This window comes from Arvicola amphibius, chromosome 15 (assembly GCF_903992535.2).
Source record: "Arvicola amphibius chromosome 15, mArvAmp1.2, whole genome shotgun sequence".
Classification (NCBI taxonomy): domain Eukaryota; kingdom Metazoa; phylum Chordata; class Mammalia; order Rodentia; family Cricetidae; genus Arvicola; species Arvicola amphibius.
Window position 1 is genome coordinate 11,788,623 of NC_052061.1, and position 23,897 is coordinate 11,812,519.

The window sequence follows — 23,897 nt, forward strand, 5'->3', positions numbered from 1 at the left end:
CACAGAAGGCTGGTAGGACTTGGGGCATGATGCCGTCGGTGCCATCATTTCCATAGAGGAGGAGGGCATGTGCCTTCTAGCCAGTCTTCAGATGGAAGGAGAGAACACAGGGTCCCTTGTACCTCATTTCTGAGTCTGACCTCCATCCAGGGAGCCTGGCTCTCTCCCTGTACTGCCATGCACTCTGGGGAAGTAGGGCCCAGAACTCTTCAGCTTGTCCCCCACTGGGCGGAGCAGGAAGCCATTTGTGCCCTGGCTTGGGTGAAGTGGGTCTCATCTCATAAGCATTACTTTGTTCCCCTTCGCTACCTTGCTACTAAAAAACAAAAATCCTCACAAACCATGAAAGCTAAGTCTGTGAAGTGTTAAAAAAGAAAACCCAGAAATGGGAGGAGGGAGGCAGAAATGATCTGTGAAGGAACCTGCCTAGCCAGGCAGGCCCTACTGAGTTGGGAGCTCTGAGGTTAGAAGAAGGGAGGAGAGAGGAGAGGAGCAAGGCCACCTGCCTTCCTCAGGCTGAGTCCAGAGAAGCACGAGAGGAGCCTGAGGAGGCCCGGAAGTCTTGAGTTGGGGCAGTTGCAGGCTGGCAGGAAAGCAAGGGCCTTGGTTGGACGTTGGGGGCAGGCTTTGTGCTTGGGAAGGCTGAAGGCGCTGCTGCTCCGCCCTGCCTCCCACTCCCTTCCCCCCCTCCCGAGGTGCAGATGGCCACATTTGCAGGTTAACTGCAGCAGCTGGAGATGCATTATTAGTTTCCTGCTGCTCCTTCATATTTGCTTGGATTTTTTTTTTTAACGGCAACATAATTTACAACCGGTCCACCAGCGTCAGAGCTGGCACGTTCTAAATCCGCATCAGATTTATGTAATGCCGTTGCTTATCAGTGAATGAAGTCATAATTATTGCTTTGTACCATTAAATAGCATAAATATATAAACTGTTATACAAATTGCAGCAAACGTTCCCTCTGGGGAGCTCTAGACCAAGTTTAATGTCGTGCATTTGTCTAGGATGGCAGTTTCCGTGGTATATAATAATGTTGATAAATTTTACTGCAGCAAGTGACATTTTAAAGCATTAATTTTGATGCTCAAAAAATTCTGAAGAATACACAGGATGGTCAGACCGGTGCTGTAAGGACCACTGAATGAGGCTGAGTTACCCGAGGAGGGGGATGCTTGAGAGAGCAATGGGTGGCACGTGGCACCTCCCGGCTCTCCTCTGTAGTCAAGATCACCCCCTTCCTCTCTCAACTCCCCAAGGAAGGCAGCAGATACATTTTCTGTGGCAATGATGATAATTAATTTCAAAAAATTCAAATAGATTCATTTCTGCCTTAAATTTGAGGTGTGCAAAGGAAGGTGGAAGGAGGGGCATGGAAAATGCACAATTGGTGGGGATGGTCCTCGTAGTAACCTCCTTCCCAATTATGTAAATTCTGTGTGGGGTGAAAAAAAATCCCCATCCTAATTAGAGATGCAACACCTGGCCTCAGACGATGCTTCAGATGCCAGGCGTGCGGCTGCATAGCCTCCTAAAGCCATTATCGGCGAGAGAGCGACTCTTGCGAGAAGCCCCAGGACAACGTATGGCATTTACCTGGTGTGCTCTTTGGAGAGCTGGTGGCCTGTGCAGGGTTGGAGAGAGGGCACACCTTCTGCCTTCAGGAGAAGGCATGAGAGCTTCAGGGACCCTCCTGCATCCTCTCACCATTCTGGAGCTGACCCTGAGAAGTGGAGAGTGTGACTCAGTCTCCCTGCCCCTTCAAAACCTGGACCTCGGCCTGCTGGAGCATTCTTGGAGAGGCTTGTCACCAGTTTTCAGTGTCTGCCCTGCATTTTCCCGACTTTTACTTTGAGAGTGGGAGAGTCCTCTGGCAAGCGGCACAGCTCTTCTTGGTAACTGGGAGTCTTTAGTGTCCTCTTTTGGCATGAGGGCCGTGTCATCCATCCCGGGGCCTTAAGGTTGGGGGCCTCTTGTAGCTAATTCTGTGTGTGGAAGTAGCCTAGGTCATCTGCAGGTGAGAGCATTTATCCCGGGGGGGGGGGGGGAGCAGGGGGAGGCCGGCGGTGCTCTGGAATACTCTTATTGCCAGAGACAGCAACTGTCAGTATCAGAGATGAAACTGTCAGCAGTGCAGATGCTCAAAGCAATTCATGATCCTAGAGCCCTCTGCAATAGATATGAAGGACAATAAGAACTAAAGCCTGTTGGCTACAGCCCTTGAAAGCTGGGGCCGTTTGTTACCAAGCATATCCTAGCCCATCCTGACTCCTGACTATCCTGACTAATACACTTCTCCTGTGGTTAGCTCAGACTTAAAGATTTTCAGCAGTGTGCTGAAAATGCCAATTGACCCCATCCCTCCCCCACCCCCATTATTGGCAGTGAAGAAGTTAGATAACTTTCCTAAGGTTACGCAGCATACAGAAAACCAGCACATAATGCTTCCTAGTCACACCCGCCAAGCTCTGTCTTCCCTCTTGCTTTGCTTTATAGAATGAATTCTCCTCAGCCAGGTTGGGGACTTATGGTGCAGGCCAGCAGGGACTGGAGAGGATCGCAGACCACACTCTCCACAGCTAAACAGCTGAGATCTCTGCGGAGACTGTGAACTTCCGCAAGCTTCCATGTCTGCTCACAGCAGCAAAGCTAGGCACACGTTTCATTCTGATATCTTGACCTTGACTGTAAACCTTGAACTCTGTAATGAAATCCCACATTCATTTCTTTATCTCCTGCCAGGCCAGTGAGTGGTAAAGTCCTTGGGAGACCAGCATTTAATGTTCTGGGACCTTGTCCCCTAGTGGCCAGGAGTGATGGAGTCCCCTCTTTCACGAAATGAGGACTGTGGGCTTAAAGAGGGGATTGGTACACCAAGGACAGCCCCCACGGGACACTTTTTTTAAATCACAGAACACTTCGTGAGTGGAGAGCTTTTTTTTGGAAAAAAACGGGGAAGTAATGATTTAAGTGAATTATTAAAATGGCTTAAAGTGAAGTAGAGAACAGCTAGAAGGAAAGAATTGTTGCCCCTGTTTATGGAGTCAGAAAGCATTGATTGTGGGGCTGCTGTATGCAGTGTGTGGTGGAGAGCCGTCCACTTGTCGTGCTGGACAGCCTGTTTGCCAGTGGATGGCTGGACTTCTCCTGGCAAGCAGCCTGGCTCCTCATCGTGCGACTTTAACAGTCAGTGTTGAACTGAATTGTCCTTATTCAGCTACTAATGGAAACTCTGTCTCTGTCTCTCCGTCTTTCTCTGTCTCTCTCTCTTTCTTTCTTTCTCAGACAGGGTCTTTATGTAGCCCTGCCTGTCCTGGAACTCTATATGAACTCACAGAGATCCACCTGCCTCTGCTTGCCAAGTGCTGGGATTAAAGGTGTGTGCCACCACCACCCGGTACTAATGGGATGTTTTTTTTTGGGGGGGGGGGTTCGAGACAGGGTTTCTCCAGAGCTTTGGAGCCTGTCTGGGACTAGCTCTTGTAGACCAGGCTGGCCTCAAACTCACGGAGACCCACCTACCTCTGCCTCCTGAGTGCTGGGATTAAAGGCATGGGCTGCCACCGCCCGGTGCTAATGGAGATTCTTAATGATCACAGTTAGAATCTTCTGGGGGTCCAGAGCTCGAGGTTTAGGCTGCCACATGTACTGTACCGGAATACTCACTTAGACTTTCCGGAAGAGGTATCTCTCGGACATCCAGTGTCAAGAAGTCTTGGTTGGCATCTGTAGGCCCTGAGGAGTCCAGAAGGGCCTGCGGTCACTAACTTTTGGGTCTAGTCTATCCTTCACAGACAAACCCATTCACTCCCATAAGCTGTACAAAGTCATTTTGCACCCATACTTCAAAATCATCAATGAAAGTAATTTCAGAGGGTCATTGCAGTCTGCCCATGGCCGCTTTTCTTGCTCAGCCTTGGGCATTGGGTGGGTAGAGCAGGTGGCCCCCGCCAGACCAGCACGTAGATGTCAGGACTCGGCAAGATGCCACATAGTTCATGGGCTGCAAGCAGGGTGAACAAGATGGCAAGGGTGTGTGGTGGCCAGGGTCCAGTTTGCACCGGCTGTCATGTGCTGGGGTGCCCTCCTCAAGCCTGCCCTTCTCCTTCCCTGGCCTCCACCGTCTTGACCTATACCCTGGAGCAGAGAAAGAGCTCTCTTCAAAAGCCTGAGTGGCAACTTACACTGTCACTTTGGCCTTTTGTGACTAGTGCTTAGAAGCTAAGTGTCATATCTATAAAAATAGGACTGAGGTTGGTTCAATGGTTAAGCGCCCTTGCTACTCTTACAAAGGATTAATTCCCAATGTTCACATGGCAGCTCACAGCCATCTGTAACTCCAGTTGCAGGGTATTTCCTACCCTTTTCCTGGCTCCCTCGGGTACCAGGCACACACATGGTACACACACATATGTGTTGTAAAAACACTCATGCACATGAAATTAAAATAAATAAATCTTAGCAAGGTGGTGATGCACACCTTTAATTCCAACACTTGGCAGAAGCAGGCAGATCTCTGTGAGGTGGAAGCCAGCCACCCTGATTTACAAAGTGAGTTTCAGGACAGCCAGAGCGGTTACACAGAGAAACCCTGTCTTGAAAAACAACAACAACAACAACAACAACAACAACAATAATAATAATAATAATAATAAAATAATAATAATAATCAGCAACAACAACAATAGTGACAATAACAATATCTTTATAAAATAGGAGTAAGAATTGTTTTTTTCCCAGAGGACTTAGAAGGCTGCAGGAAACACAAAGGTGACCTGTTTCAGGGAGCCAGAAGACCATCCTGAGCTCCTTGGCCTGCTCCCGGTAACACATAAGTTCAGAATTGAGTTCCTAGGACCTTAGACAAAACTCGGCACTTAACTTGTTTAAGAAGTGTCAGTTTGTCTGTGCTGTGTGCTGCTGTGGGGAGCATCCGACTCACTAGGACCCTGCTTCTCTGCAATTCAGCTGGACAGTTTCCACTTAATAGAGACCCAGGGAGGTCACAAGCACTGTGCTCCATCCCTTCTTGTTATCAGTGCCAGGGCTGCACCTATACCCAGTGTCTGCAGGGTAGAAGAACTCCCCAGCCCGTGTGCCCGGCAAGGTGGAGGCATCCTCTTGTCCCTCCTGCATACCAGCATCTCCCGGCCTCCCCCAAACCCTCCCCAAGAGCACCCTTCTTGGGAGCACTCTTCTCACTTCTGTACTCCAACATATTCTTAGGCCCACCCCCAGGAAGTCATTCATTCATCCATCCATCTGTCCATCCATCTGTCCATCCGTCCATCTGTCCATCCATCCGTCCATCCATCCATCCGTTCATCCGTTCACTGACTTGGCATTCCTGTATTTATTATACAACAGGCAGATTAGGGGATTTCTTCCTCGTGCAGTGGCCTCTGCCCGTCATCTACTCCCTTAGGGACCTGGCTCCTTTCCTGCCTGGTTTATGCTTATCCCATGCCTGCCACCTTCCTCCTGCTCAGACAAGAGTGCAGACAGCATCAGAAGCTCACACCCTAAGAGTACAGCATGCAAGCGCCTCCGAAGCTGAACATGTGTAGAGAGAAAACATGACACCCCTTGCCACACCCTACGCTGCCTGCCTTTGCCTTCTGCTGCCTCCAGGGTAGCACCATCCTCACCTTGGGATACCTTTTGTTGTTTGTCTGATGCACCTGTATGCCTAATATAGTATACCCTCCATTGGTTAAGTCAGTGGATGGATGGCTCAGGTGTGGGGCTGGCTAGGGACGGGGGAAGAGATGGCTGTAAGTGTAGACAGATGTAAGAACCTGGTAACTCAACAAAGACTAATTGCAGTTCTAACACAGATACGAATACAGCAGTGACTGATAGGCTGCTCTCCTCAACGCTCGTAGCTGCTTTTCCTGGTCCTCGCAGCCAGCCTGCGGCCCTGTTTTCCAGATCTGAGTGAGATGTGATAGGTCCGCGATTGCCCAAGGTCAGTGAGCCAGTAAGTGTCGGTCATTCTGACCTGGGCCTATCTAGGCTGAGTCTGGAGCTAGCGCTCGGACCTCACTTCCTGCTGCTTTAAGCCCCGGGCAGTCTTTCTTCAGCTGGGCCAGCTGGACATAAAGCTCAGCGGGCTGTAGAGCTGAGCTGTCCTTGGCGGGCCCTGCCCCTGCCTCGCCACCCCCACCCACCTGCCAGGAGTGCCAATCCTCCTGGGCATCGCAGAGCCTTCTGTGCTCCTCTCCAAAGGACAGGGCATATTTCTTCCCAACCCTCTTAAGACCCAGCCCGCGCTGGAGGCTTCATCATCATGCAAATTAGCAGGATTGGATCCGCTCCTGCAGAGGACTCCGGGGGGCGGCAGAAGGACGGAGGCCAGTGGAGGGGGGGAGCGCATAGGGCTGGTGCCAGCAACATGCCACCCTGGGGAGGCTGCTGGGGATAGGGGAGAGGGCTGAGGCTGGGCCAAGGCAGGCTCCCAGCACTGTTGCTGAAGATGGAACCAAGAAAGACGTTCTTCTCGGATTTACTCTTTGTGGATTGAGCCCTTTTATGATTCATCAGTAAGTAAATATCAGCTGAGGGGTGATTTGTTTCTAACAAGCTTATAAAATACTGGCGTCGTTTGTGGCTTGTTGGAGTGCTGATTATAAACACTCCCCCATGCCCACTCCTCCGTCAAATTAGCATTCAACGAACAAACATTGGATCTTTCTACTGCTTTCTGCCCTGTCTTCAGGCGCCGGAGGGATGAGTCGGCGACAGGAAGGCTTGGACTAGCACCTACTTAGACTTTCGGGGGTGAAGAGATGACCCCCTCGCTGGGCCCTCCAAATGTGGGGACACTGAGCCCTCTGAGTCCAGCTGGTCCTCTCCCATGTCTCACTGCCAAGTTTCCTTGTGACCTGGCTTCTCCCCGCCCCCGAGCCTGTCATCTTCAATCTCATGGAGACCGCAGATCTGGTCGGGCTGCATCTGGCCCTCAGCACTTGGAGCGGCTGCCTGCCCCCAGGGGTCCCGCCTGGACCCAGCCAGAGGCCTCTGCTGCTAAGAACATCTGAGCAGGTCATGGGGTCTGTCACATGCCAGCTCCTCACCCGCGAGAGCTCACCCATCGGAACTGGCCTGCATTCTCCCTTCCTCCTGGCCTCCAGCTTTGTGGTCAGGAGTCATATTAGTTGCATTTTGGCTGTCCAGGACATGCGCCTGCTGCACCTTATCCCCATCCCCCAGCCTTACGTGTGCTACCGTTGATGCCTAACATGAGAATGCATGGCCACTTACCTTGTTCAAACGTCATCATTGTCATGCTGGGCAACTGTGGTTTGCCAAGGGCCCAGCAGGTGTCTGCCAAGCCATAGGAAGGCATGCCATCACTCAGCCAGCCAGAAACGGGGCTTTTTCCATCACAGTGGCAGAGCCTGGATTTGGAAGGTGACCCAGCCCTCCTGAAAGGTGAGAGAACGCAGTCAAGGCAACAGGGAGCAGCCTGCCCCAGTGTAGGTCTTTGCGGGCCTCCTGCAACTCGAGCTGCCCACGTGAGGGTAGCTACCACAACCTATAGTCTCTTTTAATATCATATTTTTATTAGTTCTTTGAGAATTTTATGCCTGTGTACAATGTATTTTGATCATATCTGCCCCCTCCTCCCAGATGCATACCCGAGATCCCCTCCCAACTCCACGTCTCTCTCTTTTTTAAAAATAATACGCTGGGTCCAATTTGTGGTGCCCATATACTCAACGGGTGTAGGGCCGTTCGCTGGAGCATCATTGACCTACCTGGTGTCCTTAATGAAAATAGGCTTGCTTTCCCCTAACAGCTATCAGCTGTCAACAACTCCTTAGCTAGAGGTGGGGGGGGGGGTGCTTGTGAACCCCTACTTCCTCCATGCAGACTGGTTTGATCCTGTGAAGGGCTGATGCAGGCCACCACAGCGGCTCTCAGTTCATGAGGGTAGTGGTCCTGTCATTCAGAAGACAGTTTCTCCCAGGTCTTTCTTGACCCCTTGGCTCTTTAAATCTTTCTAATCCTCTTCCCTTCCATGATGTTCCCTGAGCCCTGGAGAGAAGTGGGTGTCTCCTTTATGGTTGAGCATTTCATCAACATTTATCCTCTGTGCCTTGACCTACAGGGCAGCGGTTGAGTGGGACTAGGAGATCTACGTTCCAGTCACTTCTAGTTAGAGTGGGTACACTGTCAACACCACCATGTCTCGGTCATTATTCACTGGGTTCTGTTTTTTATTTTAATTATTTTATCGATTTTTTTCAAGACAGGGTCTCACTATATATCTCTGGCTGTCCTGGAACTCACTTTATAGACCAGACCAGGCTAGATTGGAACTCACAGATTGCCTGCCTCTGCCTTCCAAGTGCTGGGGTTGAAGGCATGTGCCGCTAAACTCAGCCTGAGTTTAATTTTTTAAATTAAAAAGCTTTAATTCTAGTTTATTACAAAAGCTATTTGTTCTCATTACAGAAAAGCTAGACAGGGCAGCCAGGCAGCGCTAAGTGTCCTGCTGTTTGAAGGTGATCCCTTGGTTTCTTCCTGTGATCCTAGCAGCTTTCTCTCGCCACCCCACAACCCAGATAGTACTGGAGGGAGGGCATGTTTGCATCCCCTGCTGGAGGCACTGGGGCAGGAGCATGGACGGTACTATATACTGTTTACCATGGACACACACACGCACATACACCACCGTCCCCCACCCCCACCCCACCCCAAGCTCTGTTCTCTGATTGAGTGCTGCTTGTGCTGGCAAGAGAAGAGAGTGTAGTCCAGTCTTACCTCTGAGTGTGCCCTGGTGCAGAGTGGCATCTTGGTTCCCAGCCCATGCATGGCTGAGGACAGGAAGTATTCGTAGGAGGAAGTGTGGAAGCCCAGCTCTACAGACATCTTTCAGATGCCCGCAAGGGCTTATGGAAATGCAGGGAGAGGTTCTGGCTTATATGCTGGACTAAAGGCCACTTGGGCTCCTATTGTCTTGTGCGTATATGCCTAGTCTCTATAGGGCTTACAGGATCTCTGCTCTTTTGAGCCCTGGGCAGGGAGAGGAAGCTTTCTTCCAGAGTTCTACTCAAGGGACTCACACACTAGAGGCACAGTCTGAGTTTTGGGACTTGCCTGAGACCTGACTTGAGGAGTTCCAAGACTTTGCTAAGGCCCATCCCTTATATGAGCAGAGCGGTTAAAACACACGGTGAAGGCAGGGAAGTCAGCTTTAAGTGTCTTCTTTCCCTAACAACCATAAAGGGATGGGGAGCTGTAAGGATTTGCTGTAGGGAGAGATGCTGTGGAGGAAAAGTTTACTTTGCCAGACTTCATAATGGCTCCGCAAATGTGCTACCAAGCACACGTCTCTAGGGAGGTACCATCTTTCCATCAAGCAAGCCTTAGACAGTACTAGGATTCTGGTTCATCATGGTTGGCCTCTACCGTTCCACCTGTCCTCAGAGTGTCCGTGGGCTTCCTGCACTGAGTATCAAGACTGCATGTAGCATATAAGAAGGACCAAGGGGCTGGTGTGGGCCTAGCTGAGCCAGCCTAGGCCTCTGCATTTCTGAGAGCCTTGGTTTGGGATTCTTTCCCACCCACCCACCCCCAGAGTTTTTGCATATGTTCTTTGGCTTGGCCTTTCAGGCTTTTCTTTCTCAGCAAGCTTGCTATGGGAAAGAGAGTCCCATTGGCTTCTGTCACCCCCTGTGCATCCTGCATGTCTGCCATAGTCAGTAGTTAAGTGATAATGTTGATGGTAACAACACTTGCTATCACTGGCAAGGGCACACAGTAGCCTTGTGAGGCAGGGAGGACACTGGTCTCTGGGTGCTGCCACCAGCCTAGAGCCCTCAGGTTGTGAGTGGCAGTTGGCTCTTGAGCTATGAATGCTTTGCTTACCTGGGAAGTGTCAGCTGAATGTAAGGAGTAAGCAGAAGACAGCTGTGGGGGAGCCTGGGGCAGCTGTCGGGGAGCCTGGACAGCTGAGGGGGAGCCTGAGGCAGCTGAGGGGGAGCCTGGGGCAGTTGTGGAAGAGCACAGCTGTGGGGGAGCCTGGGGCAGTTGTGGGGGAGCCTGGACAGCTGGGAGCCTGGGGCAGCTGTGGGGGAGCCTGGGGAAGCTGTGGGGGATGAGCCAGGTGGAGAACCAAGATGCAGATGTTGGAGGTGCTAGTTTGTTCTCTCCCTGTTGTTTGTTTGTTTGTTTTTGTTTTTTTGAGGAAGGGTTCTCTTTGTGGCCCTGGCTGTCCTGGAACTCATTCCGTAAACTAGACTGGCCTGGAACTCACAGAGATCCACCTGCCTCTGCCTCCTGAGTGCTGAGATTAAAGGCACAGCCTTTTTTTTTTTTTAAGGAATCTAGAAAAATGCCCTTTCTGGAAAGGAAAGACACTGTGGAAACCAGAGCTATTTGGGGGCTGGAGGTGGGGTGTGCGTCTTACCACTGTGCGAGACCTGATGTCCACATTTCCTCCCAGCCTGTTGAGCTCGCTTGAGCAGCAGAGGTTCCCTGTATGTTTTCTGCGATCTCTAGTGACTCAGCAGGAAGCCTGCTTCTCTCCTTCTAGTCTGCTCTGTCACCTGTCCCCTGCCCTTCTGGGCTAGGGGCTGTTAGGGCTCTTGCTCTGAACTACCTCATCCTGGTCAATGGGATCATCAATGCCCACCTCACCTGCAGGGCAGATGGCAGCACAGCCAGAGGCCAGCAGCAACACTGCAGGGCTCTGAAATGTTCAGGTGCTGCCATCAAAGCATCCTGAGGAAGTATCTGGAATCTCCCGGCTCCAGAGCTGAACAAATCCGCACTAATATGACCTGGAGCTAACTAATGTGGCTTTCTCTTACGGCTGTCCTGGAGGAAGATGTTCAGGGATGGCGTTAGGCTTGGCCTGGAAATGAGGACACATAGACAAGAAGCGGGGATCAGTGGACAAGAGAGGATGGTCCTAAGAATCCCATAGAAGCCTGCACACCTTGGGACATTGTGCCTTGCTGTGTGTATGGCTCTCCCACTAAACTGAAGGCAGAAGAACGCTTCGTCTATGTGAATGTGTTTGTTCATTTATTTCATGTTGCCTTCAAATTTCTAGTATGGGCTTTTCTTCTCACTGAACTCAGGTCCCAGCAAAAAATAAAAACAGAAAAAAACAAAACCCTACTTTTTTGAGATTGAGGTTCACAAGCAGCAGTAGGAAGCTCCATGGTGCCCTATAGTCAGGCTTGGAAACACATGTATGCCTTCCTTGGTTGACTTAAAAGGCGGACTCCTTGGGTTGGTTCCTCTCTTTTGGCTTTGACATTCAGCAAGTATCTCCTGGATGCTGACCTTCCTGCTGACCCATGGAGATGCTGTGGCCAGGGCAGGATACAGACAGGTTCCATGGTGGGGTGGCTTGTGGGCTTCTAGAACAGCTGCATGTTTCAGATCTATCATATACTCTCTGTCAGGCTCTGGATTCACCCCTCAGAGACACTCCATTCTTCTTGAACGTTCCCATATTCACCAGACGCTTACCTGTCCGGAGCAGAGTGGCCATGTAATTATGAAGGAAGAATTAAGTTGAGGGTCAGGGCCGCTCCCGTGTAAGCAGGTCCATACAAGGCAATCACAAGCAATGCCAGCAAGCCATAGGGTGGGTCTTCATTCTCGCAGACAGCCTGACTCCTAGTCACCCTTGTTACGGCTTTCAGATCTGCAGTGGTGTGCAGCCATGTGGATTCATTGGAAGTCATACCTAGGGTTGTGAGTTTTCTTTCCCTGGCTAGACACACCTGATAGGAAACCATTTGGAGATGCAGGGCGGCCACACATAGTTCATGGTGGCAAATAGCAGAGGCCGTGTTGCCCAGCTGAGGTGTACCCATTTTGCCTTTGGTGCCCACAGTCCGCTGATGGTGGATTTAGCTGACTGTGACCCCACTCTCTCTGAGTTGAGGTGCTCTGTGCTTTGACACACATGTATTTCAGTTCCGTGACCCCAGATTGAACCGGTGTTCTTGTGGGTCCCCACATTCCTCACCATGCCGCATCCTGCCCCGGCACTATCCCGAGGAACTCTCTGCAGGGATACACTGTTCTAACTGGTGGCTGGCAGCCTCACTGAGTCCTTGAGACCTGACTGAGGAACTGAGGGTTTCATTTTAGCTGTAATTAATTCAAATATGAATTGCCAAGGGTGACCAGGAACTGCCATATTGGACAGTATAGATCTAGAAGATACCTTTTTTTTTTTCTTTTAAGGAAAAGAATTTCCAAGAGAAATTATCCATCTCTCTCTGTCCTCTGATTTTTCTGCTGAGGTTGGGATGCTTCATGTCCAGTTAAAGGCTAAAGAGAAGTCGAGAAAGCAGTGGACTGTAGGTTCCAAGCTGTCTGAGCACCGGTGTTTCTTACTCTAGGTCCTACTGAGTGCAAGGTCCATTTTGCCTCTGACCTTGGGAAGATCAGTGAAGGTATGGCTCCTTCTCCTGCCACCAAGTGCTATGCCTCTACATCCACGTAAGCCACTGCCTGGCTTTTTTCTTTTCCTATGCTGTCGCTCATTTCAAGTGATGATTTTGGTAGGGACAAAAAGTGATGCCGGCGGTAGGGAAAACCCTTGAAACAGGGGTAATTCGTCTGTCCTCGGCAGGGTCGGTGACAATGAGGGCTTTGGAGCCTGCCTGTCATGTTAATTGTATATTATTAGAGGCCATTAATCTGAGGATTATTAACAAGATGGAGTCTTAGGCAGTTGCCTTGCTGGGGAAACTAATCTAAGATCAGCGATCTGCTAAAGGAGGCGAAGTTACTCGCGCCCAGGCGGCTGAGGCAGCTGAGCAGGGGGTGTGGAATCTTCACTTTCTGGGACGTCAGTCTTCAGTGTGGCAGACAGAAGGAAGAAGGGTGTGGTTGTGAGGAGGGCTGGGGACCAGCTCCTTTTCAGTGTATTTCAAATCCTCTCAAGTTTCAAGTTCCAGAGGGTGGGAAGTAGAGAGAGTTTCTTCTAAATTGAGTTTTCTTGTGGTGCTGGAAATTGAACTGAAGATCTCACATGCGCTAGGTAAGGACTCTGCCACCGAGCTATGCGCCAGCCTCCTAGAAGTCTCCACTGCTTAGAACGAGCGTGTGCCTCGTTGTTGCGGCTGTTGTGGACATCACCTTTTCCTGTCTGAGTGCTGGTGCTGAGGGTTCCTCCACTCTTCCTCTTTCTACTCAGAAGGTACCGGAGAAGGTACCTTCTATCCCTTGGTGATGTTTCTTTTACCCAGGCAACCTGTCACCGTGTCTTGGAGGTTACACTCTATGCAGAGAGCTAGAGGTTGGTTCTTCTGTCGTTGTCCCCAGTAGGATGCTGCAGGACTCCCCAGCAATGTCCCACCCAAACCATTCCAGGACTGACTGAGCTCTTGGGGCTTTTCAAGTTAGGGAGCCGCTTACACTGGCCCAGCTGCAGAGATGTTGGCTAGGGCCAAGGCACAGGGGCACACACGGACCTGAGCCAGATTCTCCTTCCATACGTCTTTGACCTCCAAGGAGGAAAGTCCCACTGGGTTTTGAGAGAGAACAAGGGGCTGGGAGATGGCTCAGCAGGTAAATGTGCTTACTGCACAATCCTGGTTGACTTCAGTTTGATCGCTGGAACAGTTTTTGTTTGTTTGTTTCTTTTTTTTTAAAGTCAGATGTGGGGCTGGAGAGATGGCTCAGCAGTTAAGAGCATTGGCAATTCTTCAGAGGTCCTGAGTTCAATTCCCAGCAACCACATGGTGGCTCACAGCCATCTGTAATGGGATCTGATGCCCTCTTCTGGCATGCAGGTGAACATGCAGCTAGAATGCCATGTACACGATGATAATAAATCCTAGAAATAAAAAGCACTGATGTGCATCTTTTACTGCAGTGTGCCAGCCTGGACCACCCAACACAGCGACAGAAGCAAGCAGACCCTGGCTTAACCGGGTGGAGGGAGAGACCCAATTCCTGAAAAGCTATCTTAACTTCTGTGTGTACACACATACTCTCACACGCATCCACACACAACATAACATGGATTTAAGAAAGAGCAACAGGGGGAACCACAGAGAAACAAGAGAGTCTGGTCTCGGGCGCCTCAGCAGGAGAGGTGCAGGGAATGCCCATTCCTGCTGCCACGGGAAGCTGCTGCGAGCCTCCAGCTGTGACTGTCAGTTGGGTGAAGGGGCTCAGGATCCGCACAGGTCAGCACATATATGGGAGCAGTATGGAGGTAGGTGGAGGGTGGCGACGAAGCTGATGTGAACTCTTTAAAGAGATGGCAGAAGTCTGATGCTTGCCCCCTGCCTACTGCCGTGCGAGGCGGTTTAAACATGTCGTGGGTGCTGCTGACAGGGAAGTGCATGAGGCACGGGCCATGCATTCTGGAAGGTGAGCAGGGCGTTATTGTTCTGATTTGCCCACCAGGGTTTATACATAGCGGGCACCGGTGTCTGAGTATAGTGTAGCCTCGCCTGTGGCCTTTCCGTCTCTCCTCGACTCTCACTCTCCTGCAGCCCAGGGAAGCAAACTGCGTGTTCTGAAAGTGTTTGGTGCTGGGCTGTGATGGCGCACACCTTTAGTTCTAGAACTTGGAAGGCAAAGGCAGGCTCATCTCTGAGTTTGAGGCCAGTCTGGTCTACAAAGCGAGTTCCCAGACAGCCAGAGCTGTTATATCGAAAAACCCTGTCTTAGACTCCCCCCTCCTCCAAAAAAAAGGGGGGGGGGTGCATGTTCTATGGTAGAGGCAGGACAGCCTTCGTGCTGGACAGCTTTTGAGCTGGACAGCCTCACACTCGTTCCCTTACTTGTTTGAAGAGGCACATGCCAGGTGGCGTGATGGACTGTCACTTTGGCTATGATAAGAATTCTCCAGTGATGCCCACCCGGAATCACTCTAGCTTTGCTGACCTCTGGCTGAGATCTGACCCCCTGACACGGCTCTCGGGAACACTCAGTCAGTGGAACCATCCAGAGTCTTTGGATTTCAGTTTTGGAGGAGGTGAAAGCAAAGTACTGGCAGCTTAGGAGAGCAACGTCCTGGAGGACCCGATTGGTCATATGGTTGGTCTTGCCCTGGATTCCCAGGCGAGGGTGTGGGTAGCCAAGTCGGCCAATTTAGCATTCCCAAAGGTGTGAGACTGTCCGTCACCCATCTAACCCCAGTGTTGGCCTCAGTTATTATGGAGAAGCATGCACACCCACTCCGCGCCTCTGAGTCTCACAACTAGAACAAATCTTCGGCACAGGGGAGAGTCAGGAGGGGACCCTCCCAAGCTACCATAGTGCTCCCACACAGCAGACAATAGAGGCCCCTGCAGAGTCCACCTGCTTAGTGGACTTGACAAGACAGCGAGAGGCAGGAAGGCCCAGGGTGGTCTAGGAGAAAGCAAAGGACTATGGGGAGAAGCTGATAGTTCCTCCCATGTATACGGGGCCTGTCCATGACAGTGGCTACATTCTGTGGAGGAAGAGTCATGCTTCCTTCTTCCTAAAATCCCATGGCCTCCATGTATAATGGTGCGGTGTCATCGGATCATCATGGCCTCAGCCTCCTGATCTAAGGAGATGAGGTGTGTGTGAGGGGTACCTGGGCAAATAAGTATAAATAGCACTGGTGCGATGTCATCGGATCATCGTGGCTTCAGCCTCCTGATCTAAGGAGATGGGGTACCCGGGTAAATAAGTATAAATAGTTTTCCTTCTGATATGTGACCGGATTATTTTCCAGTTGATTTCAAGCCTTGGCCCCAAGTGGCCCACAGATCAAAAAAAGATAAGGGTCAGTTACAAGGTTGAGCTCATTCTCCGTTGCCATAGCAACTGACCTCAGGCAACCCTCCAAGGACTACACCCAGCTCCCCAGGTGATATTTTTACTGTCCACGCCATCAATCCCAAGCCTTTCAAAACTCAGACTGCCTAATTGTCAGGGCTCTGTTTTGAAGAGGCTTTGGGTCCCTGCGGGGGCCCCAGTTCAGGCTGCCAGAGCTCATTTATAGGCCCTCCTGAAACATCGGGGGAGTGTGATGATGGGTCCCTCCTGGCCAAACAGGCCTAGAAAAGTACCCCTGGGGAAATGAGGGGTATAGCCCATCCTCCAGGATTAATTAGGAAACTCTGAACCCAAGGTGGGGGTAGCAGAGGCAGTGACAGTGGGGCCTTCAAGTAGCCACCGAGCCTTCCTGACTGGTATGGAGTGTCAAGGGGCACATAACACCAAGCACTGGGACAGGGTACTGGTGATGCCTGAGGGCTGCGGGGAGCAGTGGTCACTAGTTCATAGGGTTTCCGGTATCTCTTTCTATAGCAAATGGTTTCCTACATTAGCTGGTGTGGGCAAAATGCAACTTTAGATAACCTGCCTTTTAGAGACCTGGGTGCACTGTGCTCTGGCCAGCAGTCTCTGGGCCACATGGGTGGGTATCCAATTTCAGTATAAGTCCCACACCAGAGCACTCTGAAAAGCTATCTTCTCTTTGGGGCTGAAGCTGAGCTTGAGATTCTCCCCCCAGGAGCTAAGGTGGGAGATCCGGGGGATGCCAGGGTCCAGGTTCACCTCAGCGTGCCCTCCGGCATTTTCCCTTGACCCTTCTCAACTCTCACCCATTGGCGCCACCTCTCACCACCTCCTCCCCCCCAACTTACCTGCCCTCTCTTGTCTTTTGCCCAGCGACTTTTGTTCCTGGCTGGCAACAAAGGACTGCCTCCCAGGAGCCACTCTATTTACTGTTCCAGTCTACAGGCTTTCATTTAGCAGGAGGTGTGGGAGAGGGTGCTCTCTCCTGGGTCTTCCCACTACACATACTTCCTGCCTCCTCCTTTGCTTAGAGAACTGAGACACGCCGTCCTTGCTTTTCCCCATGGGTGGAGGTTTGGGGGTGTGTCTGGGCCTGGGCTGTGGACCTCGGGACCTTCTTTTGACCCGTTTGGGTCAGGCTGTGGGCACAGGCTGTGGGCCAGGCGGTGGGCCAGGCCGTGGGCTCAGGCCTGACACTGTGGAGTAAGGCCACGGGGCTCTTCTTTGGTGGCTAACTGATGGCTTCAAGGACCACAGTCCCTTGCATTTCCTCTGCTTGCAGCATTGCTATCCCAAGGATGATGCCGCAGTGGGGTGCCATCCTACACGGCCACTCTTTTTCCCCAGCTCTCTTGCCAACCCTGAGTTAGTGCTAGCAAGGGGCCCAGCCAACTCAAACATGGAAAGTGGGGGCTTTATTTTCGCCCTTTTGCCTGCACCACATCTGCAAAAACCCGATGTCCCGGGTGAGGGTCAAGGCCATGCTGAGCTCACTTGAAATGGGCCTCTCCTCCAGTTAGAATTCTGAGGCTACAACTTGTTGCAGTGGCCCCTGAATCCCCTTGACTGTCCCAGACACCAGAGGGCAGGTGTTTGGTTTTCAGCCTCTTTTTGTCCTGGGGTCTAAGTGTCACTGTTAGCTTGCCACCTCCCCCCCCCCAAAAAAAAAAAATTAAGGAGCACGGATTGTCTTTCTGGCTCTAGTCGTCCAGTCTTTCGCCTTTTCTTATATTTTCTTTTTTTTTTTTTTATTTTTCGAGACAGGGTTTCCCTGTAGTTTCTAGAGCCTGTCCTGAAACTAGCTCTTGTAGACCAGGCTGGCCTCGAACTCAGAGATCCGCCTGCCTCTGCCTCCCGAGTGCTGGGATTAAAGGCGTGCGCCACCACCACCCGGCTTTCTTACATTTCCTAAGGCTAGTGTGGACTTCAAAAGGAGGAAGAATGGATGTCCTGTGTAGTCCTTGGAGAGGATCATTTCTCTGGAGGTCTCCTTTCGGGTCAGTTGAGGGAGCCAAAAAACAGCTGTGCTTCTGAGAGGATCCAAAGATTAAATATGAGATCACTGTGGTTGGGAGTGCCCACAGGCCTGTGACAGCATTTCCCAGCACCTTCTCGGATCTTCCAGGCATTGCAGGTGTTGTTTCTTGCTGACCTGTGCAGCCCCAGGCTGTCAGGAAACTCCACCCACCCAACCCTGTGGCCCAGCATCTAGGGCCACAGCCTTGTGGGGGTAGCGAGCACCCCCAAGGGTTATAAAGACAGGAAAAGTGCGAGAAGAGATGCAGAGTGCCTGTGGTTTAGTGAGAGTGTCCCCTGAGGCCTTTTCAAGGAGGTCTTCCTGAGTGCAAGGAGAAGTGGAGGTTATGGACGTTTGGGAGAGTCTCAACCAGGGCAGCGGTCCCGCGGTCCTGCGGTAGAAGGAGTCCGCTTGCCTGCCTGCCTTGTGGAAACCCTGTGATTATTCTTCCCAATTTCTAGCAGAAACGTAAGCACAAAGGGGTTACGTGAATCACGCAAATATACATAGTAAATGTTAGTGGTGCTGGGTCTCAATCCCAAGTGTTTCTAGTTCGGACTTGCCCGTCCTTCATTTCCACTTCCTGAATGTAAGTGACTAGTTGTGCCTCCTACCAACACAAGGCAGCAGCCACCAACCCCCTTCCTAAAGAGGGACACACATTAATGCTAACGGTACCTTTTCCAATGCAGTCTCTGCCAACAGATCCAGATCAGGCAATGTGTCTGGAGCGGGTCTGCTCAGCTCCGTGGAGTCCAAGAACAATGCCCTGTCCACTCCCTCCACAGCCTGCTGCTTTTCCCTCCCAGGCAGCAAATTATGGCCTCTGAGTGTGTGCTTGGCCTGCCTTTGACATCAGCGGGACCCACTGGCGCCTCACCTTCAGGGTTCTGATAATCGGCTCTCTCTCCTCCTAGCTTCCTCCAAGACCTGTATGGAAATAAGTATGTGTCTGCCACGGATCAAATGCTTCTGGAGACAAAAGTCGGGGCCGAGGACATTACAGGGAGCCATCATCTCTGCACGACGCTCTTCCACAAAGCCCTCAGCTCCCCTTTTGGGTGACACAGTTTCAGCCTGAAAGGTTCCAGTGAGCTGACTTGGTTTTAAGCAAACGCACATCCTATTATTTTTTTGAGAAATGAAGTGTAAAATTAACACTTATTATTCCCGAGCAGAGGAGGAAAAAAAAAAAAGAAAAACAGGGACTCTGGAAGCTTCAGGCTTGGTGGCTTATTTGTCTGGCACATCGTGACTTTTATTTGTTTGTTTATCTAGTTGTCTCAGAGACAGGTCCTCCAACTCAGTCTGTAGCCCAGGGTGGCCTTGACCTCACAGCAGGTCCTCCTGAATGCTGGGATTCAGGTGTGTACCACCGTGCTCAACTTATTTTCACTTTAAAAAAAAATTAGACAAAATCAATAGATTCCCTGTGCCAGCGTGACTCCCAGGGAGCAGGAGGCAGATCTGAATTTCAGGACGAGATCTGCATTTCACTTTACGAACGAGCGGGGCTGTGTAGCTCACTTGAGGTGTGCAGGTCTCTCTTATGGATGCCTGTCATTGCCTTTAAAAAAAGGGGGGGGGTGGATAGGGAGGATGGAAGTGATTGTGAGTCTTAACTCACAAAGTCCCCCAGCTCCCACACTGGGGCGGAGAGGCCCGAGACAGCTTTGTCATTCTGCTCCGAGGTGTGGCAAGCTCCGTGCAATCTTATATAATTCAGAAAAGTGATTCTCGGAGGGTACCGCGGTCTTGGGACAGACAGGAGAGGCTGTTGGCGCCTGGGGGTGAGAGTGCCAGTGGCGGGTGGGCGGGGTTTGCTGGCAGTGGGGCATACGCACCCCGCTTGCCAGCCAGCAGCGTTTGTCACACTAACTAGGACAGTCCCTCACCGCCTCCTGGCCCTCCCCCATTTCCGGGCCGGCTTTCTAGGCAGAGGTGCACTTGATGGGCACCCCAGGGAGTGCAGCCCACCCTGCCTTAGGGAGGAGCCCGGCCTGTGAAGACTAGCAAATCAAAGGCCAAGCTGAGGGAAAGACATTCCTAGGTCTGCGGGAACCCCCAGGCTCTTTGTTGTTCCCTCACCCTTGGACTTTCTGTGTGCGTTCTTCACCCCCCTTCCCCTGGTCTGACTCTTTCAAGCACTTGGGGGAGACAGAGGAAAGGGTCCCAGACAGGCAGTTGTCTGTCTGCTGGGCTTTTGATCTAATTAGCCCAGAACCTCACTTTGACACAGGTTCGGGCTGTGATTTGTCAGCCGTTTAGGCCCCCCACAAGCGGCTGGCGGCTCAGGGCCGCCTGACTGTGCACATATTTATGAACGCGGGTGCTGGGCGGAGCTGCCTCGGTGAATCAGAGGGGAGCAGCTGATGAATTGCTCGGCGCTCATGAAACGGAAAGTGACTGTCAGACATGATTTCTCTGATTTACAAGTTGCAGGAGCCGCCTTTGTCCTCTCAGCGTTTGTATACGAGACAGCCCCAGCCCCAGCCCCGTTCACAGCCAAGCGGTGAAAGGCTCACTTGCTCGCTCTGGAGTCAGAGCAGTCAGCCATCACTCAGCTCTGCTGCAGAGCCAGCCCTAGCCAAACAGGGGCAGAGGCCCAGCTGGGCGCCTCTCCTCAGGACCGCTTCCTGAGCCCGCTCTAGGTGGCCTGCGTGTTGGGAGCTGCACACAGCAAGGCAGCATCCTTGCCCACAGGTGCTGGGACTGGGAAGTCTTGGATTCCAGAGCAGCGAGAGGCTGCTGCTCATGGGTGAGGTGGTGGTGGGAGTGGGGCACGCACATGTGATCAGCTTTGTATGCTGCACAGAGCAATACCCCAATCTTAGCAAGTGACCTCATTCTCTGAACCTGTTTCTTCTTCCTGGAAATCCCATTTCCTAGTCAGCAGTACTGCTTCTGAGACTGCTGGTGTAAAGGTCTGTAGAATCCTCTCGCCGCTGCCCTGCTCACTCCTGCCGTCCACATTGCCAGAGGAAAGCCACACAGAGGGGTGGTTCTCACCAGGCTTGCATGCACTCATTCATCCATGCACCAGGCTCTGAGAAGCGTTGTTGGTGTAGTGGGGAGGAGTGCAGGGCATGTTGGGGGGTCTTTAGAGGCAGCCCCCCACACTGGAAGTCATCTCTAATTACAATGAGTGTCTCCCATGGGAACTGGAGGAGGTGCGTGGGGCCTTTGTGGCAAGCGTGCTGAGCCTGCCCCATGTCCCCAAACTTGTCAATGAGTCTCTTTTCCACCAGTGCAAAGGGAGGATCTGCTCGCATTTCTGCCGGGTGCACGTGACCTAGTTGCTGGGGCTCTAGGGACATGACAAAAACCCGGCAGATTCCAGCCACTGGGCTATGTGGGGCAGGCCCACCTGCACATACGAGTGTGCAGTTCAGCTGTGGGGGTGCCCCGGGTGTTGGGGGATGAGCCGGGCCAGGGGAATGAGAGCCTGCTGTCCCAGCATTCCTGCCAGGGCCTGGGGACCCAGGGACTCGCCAGGAGGCTCAGCCCATCTGTGTCTGTGGCTTGCCACCAGCAGAGCCCCTCTGCTACCTAATTCTTGCCTTTGAGGGCAAATCAGAGCACCTGGCACCTTTGGTGAGCCCAGTTCCCCCGGGGAGCCAAGGGAGGGCTGTGTCCTTGGCTGTCCCAGATTGCATTTTTGCCAAAACAGCCATGCCCAGCAGTATACACTGACTGAGCACTGGCTGTGCTGTTTTATATGAATTAACTCGTTAATTCACACCTTGGCTAGAAGAGGAAGGGTAGTCCTGAGTGCTTCTCAGAGAAGATATTGAGGCATAGTGAGCTGCAGAAGCCCATGTCTACTCTGGCTGGCATGATACTCAAGTAAGGGAGCCCATGCCTCCTCTGACCACTGGGCTAAAAGCGTGGATCTCAGCTCAAGTCCAGCAAGTGAGCAGGCGTGGCATGGCCCCTTGACTCGTTCCACTCTCTGGGCACCATGGAGGGAAGGCTTAGGTGTTGAAGCAGTTCCCAGGTGGGAGCATTTGTTCTGGTAGGAAGGAAAAGGAGGAGTCTGCCCATTCTTGTGACCCACAGTGTTGGCAACTGTTTCCACAAGAGACACTTGCTTGTTGCAACTTCTTCTAGGGTCTCAGAGAGCTCCCTCACCCACTATCTCTTTTGTAACCTCTCTGACCCTGCCCTACTAGAGCAACCCTCACACCAGCTTAGCAGCCGATGCGCCGTGGCCCCCAGCCCCACTGGAATGAGGTGGGGGACATTATTTCATTGTCTACGTCTAGCCAGTTCCTGGCACATCACACACATCCAATGAATATGCAATGGATTTTTTTAAAGACCTGGTTACTCCTTTCACCATTGAGTACCCAGTATGCCCCCTTTTCCACGGGATCTCAGAACTCAAGCTGTTGAACATGGATTGTGACTGGAGGAAACATGACCAACATTTCAGATACCTACATCTAAACCCAAACCCTGGCTAGTGCAAGAGTCAGGACTGGGCCGTCCAAAGCAGAGCTATGACTTGTGTCTGTGGTCCCTACACAGCTTCAATTCCGGAGATCAGAGATGCACTCGTGCAAGGTGACCTTCAGTTGGTGTAGGGTGTCCCCGGACTGGTGTGGGGGTGTTGTGAGGCATTGTGGGGCTGGTGCAGGGTGACGTTCCAGGGCTGGTGCAGGTTGTCCCAGGACTGGCGGTGTCCTGGGACTGGTGCAGCATCTTGGTGCCGATTGCTCCTGTGTGAGCGTCACTGAAGCTGTCACTTTCTCTTGCAGAGGAAGGCATTAACCACGAGTGTAAGCTGTGCAACCAGATGTTCGACTCCCCAGCCAAGCTCCTCTGCCACCTCATCGAGCACAGCTTCGAGGGCATGGGTGGTACTTTCAAGTGCCCCGTGTGCTTTACAGGTATGGTACCCACATGGGCATGACAAGAATGCATGGGAGTGGGGAGGAGCCTACCCTGCGTCATGACTGGAGCCTAGCCTCTCAGCCCCCCTCTCTTTTGAACCCCGGATTCCCTGTGTACAGAGCTGACCCATAACCCACCTGTACCTTCCTCTTGGGCAGCTTGGGTGACACCTTTTCTGTCCCTCCTCCTGTTGCAGCTGAGTGACCGTTCACTCCAGCATCTCTGTTGCAGTTGGCCAGCCCTTTCCGGGTCCCTTGATGCTCCTTGGAGCCATGACCTCCACCCAGCATCAGTGGAGCTCCTCTGTATACTCTCCACTTCCAGCCTTTGGGCCCCCTGTCCTAGCCAGGCTTCAGCCAAGCAGCTTGAGGGCAGCTTTGTTGGCCACGTCTCCAGCCCCCAGGCTGGCTGCCAGCCCCAGCAAGTGAGCGGCTGTCCCGGCCTCAGGCACATCTCGGGGGCTTTGCTGGCCCCCTCCTGCTGCCCAGATGGCAGCCGGTGTGCACAGGGAGCTGGGCTCTCCCGGCCTCCCTGACATCTGTTGTCTACCGCTGCGGGAAGCCCACCCCAGGGGGGTGCCTGGCAGGAGGCTATCTCTGAAGTGCTTTTGTCCCAGACACACAGCTGCTTTGGGTGACCTCCTGGGTGTGCCCAGGGCTGGGCTGCCATGGGGACTGTTGCCACTGGGAAGTGAAGAAGTCACTGCTATGACCTGCTTGTGACATGCATGTGTATGCACATGCCTGTGGGGTCCCATCACTCTGGGACACCCTGGTCCTTCCCTCCCTCCCGCAACTCAGGATCCCCTGCCCATCTGTTAGCATCACATGCAAGGATGCAGACAGTAACCCTGACAACAGGAGCAGTGATTCTTGGGGTTGCCTAAGTGCTTGGTACCAGGCGCTGTGCTTTGCTGACCTAACTCCAATCTTCTCTCGGCAACCTGCTTGCAGTTGGACCTTGGGCAAGTCATTTCATATTCCTGGAGCCTTGGTTTTCTTCGCTGTCAGATGGGATAAGAACAATGACTGCCTTGCCGTGCGAAGGCATTTGGCTGATAGAGGGTGCATCCACCATCTGTAACCATGAGCCATTTCATTCTTTCAGACACCTTGCCCATATTTGCCCATACGATCCTCACAGATATCCGGTGAGGTGTTTACTACAGTTAACTCCAGAGTTTAAAGCAAGGTCCAGAGCCCAGAGAGCTTGATTTTTT

General features: G+C 52.1%; 1 protein-coding gene across 1 annotated transcript in view; it reads left to right on the forward strand.

Annotated features, from left to right (window-relative positions):
- Znf423 (zinc finger protein 423) overlaps window positions 1-23,897 on the forward strand; it is a 245,245-nt gene that overhangs the window by 197,567 nt on the left and 23,781 nt on the right. Inside the window, exon 5 of the mRNA XM_038312928.1 lies at window positions 22,543-22,674. Coding sequence (XP_038168856.1) covers window positions 22,543-22,674 — 132 coding nt within the window. The remainder of the gene's footprint in view (window positions 1-22,542; window positions 22,675-23,897) is intronic.